We start from the raw sequence: 13,622 nt of genomic DNA on the forward strand, positions 1-13,622 counted from the left end.
ACTGCACAATTGTTTGGCAAAATGACCTTTTCTCCTACTGCCACATTCATGTGAGAATTAGAAATCTACTCCAAGACTCACAAATAATGTTTTGCTAATGTGTCAATATTTAAATTGAACAGATGATTAAATAAGCTGCATTAAAGATTCTTGGAAGTTTATGAGACATCTTCTAATTAAACATGCTGGAATTTAATTGATTTAGTAATATTCCTAATACAGATTTGTACTGCTTATAATAGAATGCAAATACACACTGTATGCTTCATTGGAAACTCCCCTGCTCATTTCAGTTCATAGTTAAAGAAAGGGTATTTTAAGTTAGAGTGTTTTTTTTAAAATAAGTATATTGTTAATTAATAACACAACTAAAGGAGATTCAGAAGAGAAATCTTAGTTATAGATTATATGCTACATGCTTGAATAGCCACATGTGTGACCTCAATTCAGCAGCGTGCTATAGAATAGACTCCATGATTAAACACTGTCATTATAACAAATTGAATAGAAACTGCAAGCACTGAATTGCTTCATAAGAAGTCAGTAGCAGTAAGATTGTCCTGATCTTAATGCTAATATTCACTGCACCAGCCTTCTACAGTCTGTTTCTTAATTAAATTGTCTTGAAGAGATGTAAAAAAAAGTAGCATGCTGCAGACTGGGAGGTCAACATTCTCACTTTCAAATGTTATCATCTGACCAGTCTCTCTTTTCTCTCTCATATGCATGCATACAGTGAATCTTACAAAGCACTGTGATTTACTTGTGCTCTTGTTCTACAAGTTGTTCATTTAAAAAAGAGTAAATGATTTGGCTAAGAACACTTGTGCTGAGACAATTTTCTTCTGCCACTTGGTATTTTGTTCTTTTATTCTCAGTTAGAAAATCTACATCTGAGTGTTCTCTTCCTCTAACTTACCATAAAAAATGCTCTGGACCCATAGATCATTGTAACTTCAGTGCCAATTTATTTTATTTTATTTATAATTGGAGAGTATGTGTGCTCTGTTTGCACATCCATAACAATAAGCATGGTTGAGAATTACGCCCTTATGATAAGGTAAATATATATATTTACCTTATCCCTCTTTTGGGGGAGATGGGCGGTAATTAAAGTTGAATAATAAATAAATAAATAAATAAATGAAATATGTTCTGGGATATTAAGTTATATGGCTTGTAGAATTCCTATCAGGATAGCTTTGTCTACTTCTTTCTTCTTCCTCCATTTTATTTATTATTTTATTTATTTAACAAATGTATATGACCGCCCAACACACACATGGTGACTCTGGGCGGCTTACACGATTAAAAATCAATAAAACACCCAGTATACTCTAGCAAACATACTCTAGATTAGCCATTTAATCAACTCCGTATCAGCCTGGGTTCCCCAGGCCCACTGACAGAACCAGGTCTTCAGGGTCTTCCAGAAAGTCGGGGACAATCTTATATCTGGGGGAATAAGATTCCATAGGAAGGGAGCCACTATGGAGAAGGCCCTTTTTCTTGGTCCCACCAGATGTACCTCTCTAATTGATGGGACCCGCAACATACCCTGCCTCCCCACTCTGGTGGGCCAGATAGATATAACTGGGGAAAGGCAGTCCTTCAAATAACAATCTTCTTTAATCAGATTTATTGAAAGAGAAGAGGTTTAGGTTATAGAAATGTTGGCCATTGGTTGCATGTACTTTAGTACCCAATTTATCTCTAAATGTCTTATGGCAGAGATGACTACATGTATTCCTAGAATGTGCAGTAGAATGTGCAGATGTTCTGCATTTGTAATATTTTGCAAGCCTCTGTCCTCTTTCCCATTATCACAGTGTAATCAGTCAATTACTGAATGAATCTGACCCTTACATGCAAATGGGATCAAAGATGCTATGTTCCATTTCTTTTTGTTGTCCAGGAATAACAAGCCCTGTGAAAAAAAACAGTCAAGAATTGAGTTCTTTGGCTTCTGCATCATTAGAACATTCAGAAAAAGAAAAAAGTGGCAATATAAAGATGTTTCCAGACTGGAGCAGCAAAAATGCTATCAAAGCCAAGGTATAAATGTAAAAGTTTTTGAAAGAGTTTAGTTTAGTTTAGTTTAGTTTAGTTTAGTTTAGTTTAGTTTAGTTTAGTTTAGTTTAGTTTAGTTTAGTTCTCAAAGTTTAGTTGTTTATTTCTCAAATTTATATCCTGTCCATTCCCTAAGTGGTTATCTGCTATTCCCACTTCAAACCCACAAACTCTGTGAAGTAAGTTATACTGGGAATTTGGTTATAATGCAGTACTAGAGTTAATGGATTGATTTATTGTATTTTGAATGTCCCAGGTTCATTCCCTGGCTTCTTCAGGTAATGCTAGAAAAGATTCCTGCCTAAAATCCTAAACAACTATTGCCTCTATAGCAATAAGCAGTAAGCAGGATGGGCTTAAGATCAAACTCAGTAGCAGCCAGATTGCTGTGTTTCACATATTCACATGCGTATGGCAGACCCAACACCCAGTGAGGCTCGTGGCAAGTAAAATTCTTGGACCAAATCCAGTATTCTCTCATCATTCCTATACTAGGTGTTAGCTCTCTGACAGAGGGAAGAGTGGTAAAATAATATTATTGCTGAATATTTTGTGTAGCAGTAGGTTCACCCAAAATAAACTTGCACTCAATTACAGTCTTCTATTTTGTAATATATCATGCATATTCATCAGCAATAATAAAGTATATGTGCTTTCCCCTTTCATTTACAATATTTACAAATAATATTTATTATTGGTTCCACAATTAATTTACAGGGGAAGAATTTGTGACATGATGTTAAGTAATCAATCAGTTTAAGACATTAAGCCTTTGTTATCCCCAAACACTATAGAATTTCATTTCATTTTCCATTTTTGTATGCATTGATTACTGTAGTTCAATACTATCTCTTTTTAAAAAGGGATGATATTCTGCCTCTTACTATGTTCCAGGAAACTGAGGTCAATTACAAGAGAATTTGAAGGCCAAACTTTAATGTGAAAAATACATAGAATATTTCCTGTTGTTGTTATTTCTTTACTGCAGGTATTAGGAGCCTTGAATTTTATAAAAGAGGCAGTGAAAGTAGGAGGGTTTAAATTTTTTGCCATACTTTGTTTTCCTAATCAAAGTTGCCTTCATCCAAAGCTGCTTTCCTTTTTGAAGTGCAAAGGATATATGAAGTAGTTATCTTTTCTCCCCCAAGAGAAAAGTACCTGGGTTGATTTGTCTTGGAAACCTGGACTGTGCAGAAAGAGTAAAAGAAAAGCTCATTGCATTTCTGTGATAAAACTCAGAGTTTCCTTTGAAAAAAGGAGAAGAAACCCTCATCCAGAAGATATTTCATGTCTGCCTTGAATCACAGTTTTTTTTTTAAAAGCTGTACTGAAAAATTACAATCATACAATTAGCAACACTGTGCCAAATAAAGAATTAGAATAAAACTGTAGCCTTTCTTAGATATTAGTCTGAATCCTTTCCCTTAGAACAGTGAGGTAAAGTCAGTGTAGTGTAGTGGTTAAGGTATTGGATTAGGAGAGGAAAGACTCAGGTTTTAGTCCACCTTCAGGCACAGAAGCCCCCTAAGTAACTTTGAGCCAATCACTCTCAGCCAAACCAACCTCACTAGATGATGGCTGTGGGAAAAAATTAGTCTTGTACTGTGCTTAGATATAAGCATCATACCAAATAAAAATAATAATGCTAACAGAAGACTGTACCTCTTGGGGATGGTATTGATTCATGTTTCCCACTGCAGGTACATTACACTGTGATTTATAGGAATACAATATAGAATTGGATTCCTACACTGGATAGGGGACTGTACTAGATGATATCCAAGGTCCCTCCCATTGTATGTTTCTATAATGTAGGAAACACCCTGGCTTCAAAATATTCCTGGAGTAATTCTCACCAACTGAGCAATGTTTGCCTGTAACTGTCCCTCCATTTCTGTCAGTTGAGAGATTTGTTGGGATGACTACTTCAGATCCCAAATACAAGAACAGGTAAATGAGCCACTCTGAATTCCTGGGTTGCCACTAACTATTCATGGGTCCTTTTAACTCAAATGCTTTGTTATAACATAAAAGCAAGATGAATCTATGGATTCTGTAGCTGGATTGTGTGAGAAACAGTTTTAGTACTTAGATCGTGCTGGAAGAAGGTTCAGAGATTTGTGGCATTTAAAAATCTCTGGTTTTTAATCAAGTTGTTTCAATTTGCTATTGATAAAATCAATAGCAAATTGAAACAACTAAATAAATTGGGCTGAAAGAGGCAAAATGGCTTGCCTTCTTTGTCTGTACTCCAGATCCACTGCTTTCAGTGAAATGTTTTCTATTCTGAGTCAAGGAATTATATGTTGTTTTGTACAGGACAGGGCACTGAGAGTGTGCACTTACTCTGCTAGCAGTAGCAGTGATACTGAAACGGAGCTAGAGCCTGAAACAAATGATTTTGGAACTGGAGGGGAAATGTTGGTAGATTTAATGAAGAACAACAAACAAGGTACTGTACAATTTGCACACAGAAATGTATTAATCCTACCTCTGTTGTGACAGATGATTTTTAACCATCACTTCTGAACTCTAATTTGCCATTACTTTTTATTGTATCATTTTTTACCTTTTACAGCATGTTTGTGACTAGATGTCAAACTGTAACACTTTTAGTCATAAATCCCTATGGTGTAACTAAAACAATCATCATTGGGTTATTGCTTCAGTAGTATGTTATACAACACACGCACATACTAGTCCCATACTTAAATAGTTTAAAAGAAGTCAATGAGCCATGAACTCAGTTCCCATTCTACAGTTAAAGTCATATCTGATTTTCCTTTGGAAACAGACATTGCCCCTTTCTCTGTTTTTCTCTAGATCTTTCACATACTTTAAATGTAACTGAAATAAGAGCCAAATAACTAAATGTAATACTGTAGATGTATGGTTTATAACTGTTACACTTTTAAAGCATGTATGCTTTGTATATTGTTTTCAATTCAGAGATTAGAATAAAATTGAGACAATGCTTCTATTGTTGCCCAAATGCATCACAGAGCATTAGGAGCCTCATGCATTTTCATCTAGTATTAATTTTTCTATTTTTAATGAGGTAGCTTTGAACACACCTGGCTGGCTCTAGATTAATTTAGAAACATGTTTAGGAGATGACCTTGGAAGAGATTGCTCAAGTGAGTTACAGTGGATTCACATTACTTCATTTCTAAACAGCACTGTAACATCTACAACAGGACTCTCATCATGGACATCAGTGTGCTGGGTGACATCTGCCTTAGCACTCACACGCCTATTGATATATGTGTGTGTGAATATGTGTAAAAATGAGCAGCTAGTATGCAGAGATACTCTTGAGCATAATTTTTATTTCCCAGGATATATTGGATCCCAATTTAGATTCCAGAGTTGTTCAGAGAATAAAATAATGGGTGGCTGGAGCTCAGTACTGAGTGTTCAGGAAAAAAAGACAAAAATAAACCAAAATGATAGAGAGCATCCTTGGTGTCCAGAAGGTTGGTGGCAAAAACTCACCAGTCACAGCCACCAAGGAAGTTGTTTTGAAACTATGCCATCCTTGAATTCTAAATGCGACTACCAAAAAATTGGGGAGCTCATAAAATCCCTTCATCAGCTGCTACTGCTGGCTTGGACTGTTAGGAAGTTACCAGATTGCTTACCTCTAACCTACAGATTCAAGTAGTAATTATGGAGCTAGTGTTCATTGTTCACCAGCTCTAGTATCAAGCACAAAATGTGTAAATCAGTGTCCAAGCAAATATGGGCGGTAATAAAAATATGACAAATAAAATAAAAAGTCTGTGGGCAAGAAATAATATTCATATAACTGTTATAGTCCCATGTATAAGAGATGTGAGAGAGAAGATTGATTGATTGATTTATAAATTTTATCTTACCATCCAAAACCAGCTGACTCTAGGCAGCTTACGGAGTTTAGGTATTAAAAGCAGAATACACATCATAAAAAAATGTTAAATGGTGACTGAAAATACAAAGCTAAAAGTCATAAAATTCTAAAAATGGCATTGCTGTAAAACTATTAATCACCAAGGGCTTTTGGAAGAGGCATGTTTCCATCTGATTCCAAAAGGCCATGAGAGTGGGGGCCATACTACAAAAAATATTTCCAGAAGTGGGATATGTTTGCATAAATGCCCTAAAACATCAGAGATCATAGGACAATTTTACACACTTTTCATGACACAGCATTGTTTACTGCTTTTAGTCATTCCAAAATCAGCTCCAAGTTTTTTCACTGGGCAGATGAATGGTTCTTTTTTAATATATGCAGTTGCTATTATGTTCAGAACCTTTCTGACTACCTCAAATACATATGGAGGTCAGACTATAGCAAGTGGATCTGACCTAAGGAAAACTGTTTAAAGAGTGAAGAAAATTGGTGGAATAATTATTTTATCTTACATTTAAATAAAATGCTTTTTTTCTGAGATTTTGCAGTAGCTTAACTAAGATTCCTTGCAATGTTTCCAGGATCAATATTCTGATATATTTTTTTCATTTTCAAAGCATTTTTCATTAAAGAAATAACGTATTTGCAGCAACATTTAAGCAGACATCTTTATGTTTAGCATACAGCTGATTACCAGTTGTAGAGCTGGATGTGTGTCTATATTCTGTGCTTCTTAAATCAGGCAGTTCACTTTTGCCCTAATTGTGTAACTGCCCTGCACTGTATTGTACTGCACATTGAGGTAGAACATGTGCTTTCTCCAACAAAATGCTAGAATCAGTTCCTCTTTCTCCATAATATCTAGTTTGCTTCAAGATGGATGCTACTATTATAAGAATAATTGTACCTTCTGCTTTTGATGTTCACTGTTTGAAGCTTTGTAACCTTTATCTTACAAGAACTCAAAGATGCAATTATTGATCAACAATCCCGATTAAATGATGTCCATGAGGACATGAAAATCTGGAATTATCTAAACAAGAGATCCTTACCAGTTGACCAGTAATGGGTGGTCAGTACCATTATCTTCATATTTCAGATATGACAGTCCAGTAAAAATAGCTTAAATCCATTGAAAGCAGAGGAGCACAATCTGCAACTCCAGGCCCATATGTGTCCAACCCCAAACTTTGGATATGGTCCCCAAAGACCCTTTCAAAATGGTCAGAGGGTAGATGAAGATGAGTTATCCATATAATCATATTAAATACAGTTCATTACATTTTAATTTCATCCAGGCAGCACCCATCCCTTTGTGCTGAGTCCGCCTACTTTTTGGAGTGTGCTTCCCTGCTCCCCACTCCCCAGGATAGAGCAAACAGTATTTCAGGCTCTTTCCCTAAGGATAGGTGTGTTAAGTATTTGTTGTGTTGATTGCCAAAGAGAAGGAAGGGGCAGGGAAGTAGAGATAACAAGAGATGCTCCTCAAGGATTTTTCAGGGTTCCAGCTGAACATTCAAAGCAGTGTCAAGGTAAAAGAAGAGCAGTGCCAATCCCTAACTCAGGTGCTTTCTCATGACAAATCTACTGCTCCATTCTGTGGGCTGCAATTTACTGTAACATAGATTTAGTAATCAACTGTGTGGAAGGACCGACTGCCTGAAGGGATTAAAAGCCCCTGTGCGCCTTCCTTCCTCCCATTCCCACTCCATCCTTGACCCTCCCCCATCATCAGGACAACCCAGCTGCCAATCAGACAGCAGTGGCCAATCAAACAGCATTGAGAGGTGGCAGGGAGGAGGAAGACAAGATGGCTGCTTGGGAGTCTGCCACCACAGGCCTCATGAAGAAGAGGCTGAATCAACAGAGCCAAAGCCCAGGAGTCAATTAAAGAGGCAAACTAAAAGGTAACAGGCCTTATGAGAAAGAGGCAACAGGAAAGGAGGAAAGGAGGCAGCAGCTGAAAAACTAGGGAGAGAGAGAGAGAGAAAGGCATTTCTTTCCTTCCCTCAGAACTGGCACAAGGGAAAAATTATTCAAGTCGTTTTCTTCAGAAGGAGCCAAGATTTGGAAGAAGAGAATAATCAAGAAGCCTGGCAGAAAAGGCAAAGAAAAAGTAAAGACCGTGACAGCACAGAAATAGAAAGAGAAACTGAAAAAGATAAAAGGCAGATTGAACTCTGTAAGCTTTCCTTTTGTGAAATAAAAGCCTTCCCCCACCCCCAGTCACTGAGGGGAGTTACAAAAACCCAATCAGTTGTCCAGATTTCCAGTGCTTTGCATCTATTGTGCTGGGCCAATCTCATTATTAGTGGTTCAAAAAATGAACCTGCTACAGACAGACATGCCATTTGTCATATTTTCAGTTTAACCCTTGCCCAAAGACTACTAATGGGCCTAAATGAAAGTTGCCACAGATTATATGCAAAAGGCCAGATGTACTGAAGAAAAACACAGAAGAATGGTGGCTGCTTACAGTATTAGTATAGCTCAGCAAACAAGCCAGGTAATTAGGTAACACAAAATTAGAAGATAAATTTGGGTGAGAATGGCATAAGCATCCCTGCTACTAGCTAGTCTAAGAGACTTTCTGCAGTGTTCTGCTTCTGCAAACTCCTGGCAAAAGACAATAGTACTTAATTCTACACTTTGGCAGGACAGAAGCTGTACCTTCCTGGCATCCTTCTGTTTTATTTTGTCAACTAGGCTGCTGGGCTTTTCTGTATCTTTTTTTCCCCTAGCTCGGCTGTTCATTTCTGCAGTTAAAAGCAGGGTAAAGCACTCAAACTGGGGGAAAAAAGGAAGCAAAGAACCTCAAAGCATCAAAAAGCCCCCTTTCTTCTTTGATGGCTAACATTAAAACGAGGAGTAGCAAGGATGGTTATGCTCTGGGTGCTGTCAGCTAAGGAGTGTCAGCTGGCGGGGCCCAGAAGGAAAGCTTTTTCTGCCACAGCATGCATCCTTTGGAACATCATCCCCCCTGAGATTAGATTGGCCCCATCCCTGTTGGCCTTCAGTAAGGCCTTAAAAACTTGGTTTGTGCCTGAGCCTGGGGGCCCAGATGTGAGACAGAGCCTGTCTCCTGGTTGTGTTAATGGTGTTTTTGTATGATTCCCAGCTGCTACATGTTTTATTTTTTGTATTATATGTGTTTTTATCTATTTTATTATGAGCCACCCAGAGTCACATAAGTGAGATGGGTGGCCACATAGATCTATTAAGTAAGTAAGGCATCCACTTTGCTCATTATAAAGTGGCAAAAGGGATTGAAAAGGGGTTTTCCAGCTATGTGTGCTTGAGTATGACACCTGAAACCAGTGCATGGAGCTTTTGGTAGCTGTGGTTCACACTGAGAGGTTATAATGTTGAACCATATCTTTGAGTTAAGTTATACGCATAGGTTTCTATAGCTGTATCCACATTCCATATCATCATCTTCATTAATGAGCAGCATTATTCTTCTATCATATTTTACAATTTTGAGAAGGAATAATGTATTAGCAGGCTGCAGTACATTTAATGGAAAACCCTATGCAACTCAATGGAGATCATATTTTCAACCTGGAAAAGGATGCATTAGGACTAAGCCAAATCACATTTATTGCCAAAAACATGGTGTGAAGATAAAGCTTACTGACTCCTTTAAAAAATTAACTTCCACAGCTAATATGATTGAAGTCTAAATAACTGAACACTCATTGGAAAAAATGTTAAATATTGTTCAGTTATAGCTTTCAATTCTGACAGCTAAAACTGTACGTTAATATTTTTCAATAGTTGAAGAATTTAAAAGGAATAATGTATAAGAAAGGTATATTATTTAACAGAAGTTGTAAAATCCATGACAGACATAAAAATGTATAATTTCATCGGCTTCTCCATCTCTCACTTAAGGATATAAAATTATCATAATGCAATTTAACAGAAAGAAAAAAGGTTTTAAAACTAGAAGCTAGACATTTGCTGTATATAGGGCAGATAAGCCACTGATTAAGATACACATTTAACTTACACTGATGTTCAAAATTCAGCATTAAAGAAACATTAGGAATTTTATTTCAAGCATGAAAATTACCGATCAGTAACAGAGTTTTATGTGACATAATTTATTTTTTAGTTTGAAGTTTTAATTACTTGATTTATGATGTTTAAATTACTTCATAACTCTTTCGGTCATGATGGTAGGCTTGGAGATGATAAAGGCTTTGCTGTCGATGTTTCCAGTTGCCTAGATTTTTTTTTAATAAAGTTGAATAAAGTCACAGCATGTGACAATATATACAGACAATATGTATGTGAACACATATGTGTTTTAAATTTGTACTTAGCTGTGTAAGAAGAAAATAGTGTGGGCATTATGAGGGGACCCATATCAATCCTGGATTTTTATCAGCACAGTATGGCCATTATCAAGAGGAGGGGGTCTGAATAATTAACTTTTTTACAGTTCTGTTAAGCAGTTGAATGGAACTTCCATTAAAAATGGCAACAGCAGAAAGATTCCTAGTGTGAATATGAATTCTCTCATTCTTTCTCTCTCTCTCTCTCTTCCTTAAATGCTTTTATCTCTTCTTAACTTCAGGGATATGTGTGATGTACTTTGTTTCTGTATGCATCATTAGTGTTTATTGATGTCCAGATTGAAAAATCTCACGCAGGCTGCAGGGAAGAATCAAATAAACTTTTAAGGACTTTCTTTCCTCAGAATAATTTATATATGGCTAGGAAAGGCTTTGTGAACACTGAACCAAGCTGGTATTCTAAAACTCACTTTGTATGTGTGCATGTTTGTGTGTGTGTTTTAAACAAGAGAAAAATCTGGGCATATGCTTGTAACTAATCTGAGCTTCTTTATTAACCTGAAGAATTATATGCTATGATTGTAAATAGTATCCCCCCCCCATTAAAAAGTAGAGACAGCATACATCATAGTATTTGAATCTAATATCAAAATCCATAATCTCTTCCCCTACGTAAAATAGGTTTTAGTATCTATTATTTTTTTCCTAAACGAACTCCATCCTGGGCATTGGGTATAGAGGTTCTGAACAACCAGGGTTAAATTTGTTCAGTCCTTCATTTAATTAAACAAAATACTCACTACAGTTACTATCTGAAAAATTGACCTCCTAGAAGTAAGGTGATCATGGGGGGAACCACCCAGCCTCAGACTACATTAATGCGTATGTGCACACATGTATACATGTATATCTCACCTTTCATATAGTTCCCACCCTCTCTTGTTTCATCTGTTAAGAAGAGTTCCCTAGGCTAAAAGATGTTCCTTCTGGGAGATTTTCAGCTCACGGATGATTTAAACTTGGGCCTTCTTGAAAGGATATGGCTCTTGTTTACTGAATCAACAGTTTTGTAGCCCTTGATTTTTCTTAATGAGGTACATGAAGAAATGTAGCTCATAGCTGTAAAAGAAAAGAAAACAGTGTTATACAGTACATTTAAAAGGGTAAATGGGTTGACAGGAGCTTAACTTCCCATTTAATATCACTTTTAAATTGTTTAGAAATTAAATGTATAAATTATCTTTCCTGGTCTGGTCTACTAGTGTGGCTGACATTATCCAAGCATGACAAATTGTATAAAATTCAACAAATTTATTTTCTTAAATTCAGAATCTCAAATCAGTAGTCTGCATTGCTCCATAAGAAGAACTTCTTGACAGTAAAAGCTGTCAATTAGTGTAATAGGTTACCACACGGAGTGGTTTCTTACCCTTCACTAGAGATTTTCAACCAGAGGCTGGATAGTCATCTACTGGGGATGGTGTAGTGCATCCTTTCTCAACCTTTTGACCCTGGAGGAACCCTTGAAATATTTTTCAGGCCTCAGGAAATCCCTGCACATTCAGGCTCAGATATAGACCAGAAGTTACAAGATTATTGTATTCGTTTCATGGGTAGGCCTGTATATATGCGTTAACGGTGTTAATGCATATATACGTTATATGCATTAACACTGATAATGCATATAATATAATGTATAGTATATGTATATATTATATAATGTATATAATATAATGTATATTAAACTAAAGAATGAAACTTACCTCTTTAATGTGAAGTTACCCAACTTTGAATTAATGTTTTAAATAGTGATCTCCCAGGCAACCCCTAGTGACCTCCCACAGAACCCTAGGGTTCCACAGAATCCTGGTTGAGAAACCCTAGTGAATCCTGCAGTGTGCAGGGGGTTAGACTTGATGACCTCTTAGGTCCCTTCCAACTCTTATGTTTCTATAATTCTAAGAATACTGGATTTCTTTTTTATTCATTAGTACATTACTTAAATGAAGCAAATCTCTAGAATATGCAAACCCAATGTTCAATAAAAAGTAACTGAGATAATCCAAAGTGCCCTGTCAGGGTGGGAAGAAGACCAAATGCCTCATTAGTTTATAAGTAACTGTTCATGTCAGCATTGTGCAAATGCATTTTAAAACTGAAGACCTTAAAATTTGGATAGTCAACCTAGGACCTTCCAGGTGTTTTAGATACCAGTGGCTTGCTACTGGCCAAGCTGGCTGAGATTAATGAGATTTGTAGTCCAGAATATCTAGAGGGTGCCAGGTCGCCTAACTCTGTATTATTTGACGTTATTAGCTCTTGGTATCTAGTGAAACTTCAATAAAACACATGGAATTTGCCTATTAGTATTAAACTTTTCAGAATGACAAATGAGAAGCAATGTCTGTGAAAAGCTGGTTGCTTCTGAATTTCTTATTTAAACCAGCATAGGCATATGCATTCCCTGCTGCAGTTGTTCACAATTTTTTAATGAAAAGCACATCTTATCCAAAATGTCATTCACACAGAGAGAAAAAGGGGGAAAAAAACACGAATTAAAAAAGCCATGGTTCCATAAAGCAATTTAGATCTATAATGAGGTCTGTTTAAAACTAAAAGTGTTACGTGCCCAGAATCTCACCACTCCAAAGACAGTGGAGGTTTAGAAAAAAATACAGGTGTCATGATGGACAGAATGAGTTTCTCCTGCTTGTTAAAAGAGCAGTGTGCTATGGCTCTGCGTAGTTCAATTAAAATGGACAATACAGCTCCAGTAGTAATGGTGTTAAACAGATCCTAATATATGCTGTAAGGGCACTCTCTGAAGCAATGCCCACTTCTTTGCTAGGAGAGAGGAGAAGAGCCCTGCGGCCTTTAGTAGCTGTATGGCAGGAATAGCTTTTGCTTCCATGAACATTGGAGTTAAGGAAAGTTGTACCTTAAAAAATGGGGTCATGTTTAAAGGCATAGGGATCCTGCCAGAAAGCTCTGTATTAGAGCATTGTAGCATTATGTATCCTAGTGTATTATATAAACTACAGCATGATACAGCAATGTGCTGAAACCAAAAGTTGTTGTTGTTGTTGTTGTTGTTATTATTATTATTATTATTATTGGTTGACCTCAACATTCAGATATGCTTTAGTGTAAATGTATATAATCCACTGTACAGTAGAAAATATCCTGGCTTTCCTTGCAACTTTAACAAAACATTAAATTAATTTTATTAATTCACTATAATACAGGTTAATTAAGGATGCATATACTTCTTTTGTTACAATTACCGTGGCATTTCCATATCATTTTTTCATAAAAATATGTTTTAATTAAAGATAATACTACAGCAATAAGAGAAAATC

At 36.4% G+C, this 13,622-nt stretch overlaps 1 protein-coding gene across 2 annotated transcripts in view; it reads left to right on the forward strand.

Annotated features, from left to right (window-relative positions):
* Positions 1-13,622, forward strand: part of NCKAP5 (NCK associated protein 5) — a 612,885-nt gene that overhangs the window by 554,147 nt on the left and 45,116 nt on the right. The window contains exons 15-16 of one of the 2 annotated variants that reach the window (XM_063288715.1): positions 1,916-2,055; positions 4,390-4,522. In XM_063288715.1, the coding sequence (XP_063144785.1) occupies positions 1,916-2,055; positions 4,390-4,522 (273 nt within the window). The remainder of the gene's footprint in view (positions 1-1,915; positions 2,056-4,389; positions 4,523-13,622) is intronic. The other variant, XM_063288716.1, reaches the window with a different exon arrangement.

This window comes from Candoia aspera, chromosome 1 (assembly GCF_035149785.1).
Source record: "Candoia aspera isolate rCanAsp1 chromosome 1, rCanAsp1.hap2, whole genome shotgun sequence".
NCBI classification, from domain to species: Eukaryota; Metazoa; Chordata; class Lepidosauria; order Squamata; family Boidae; genus Candoia; species Candoia aspera.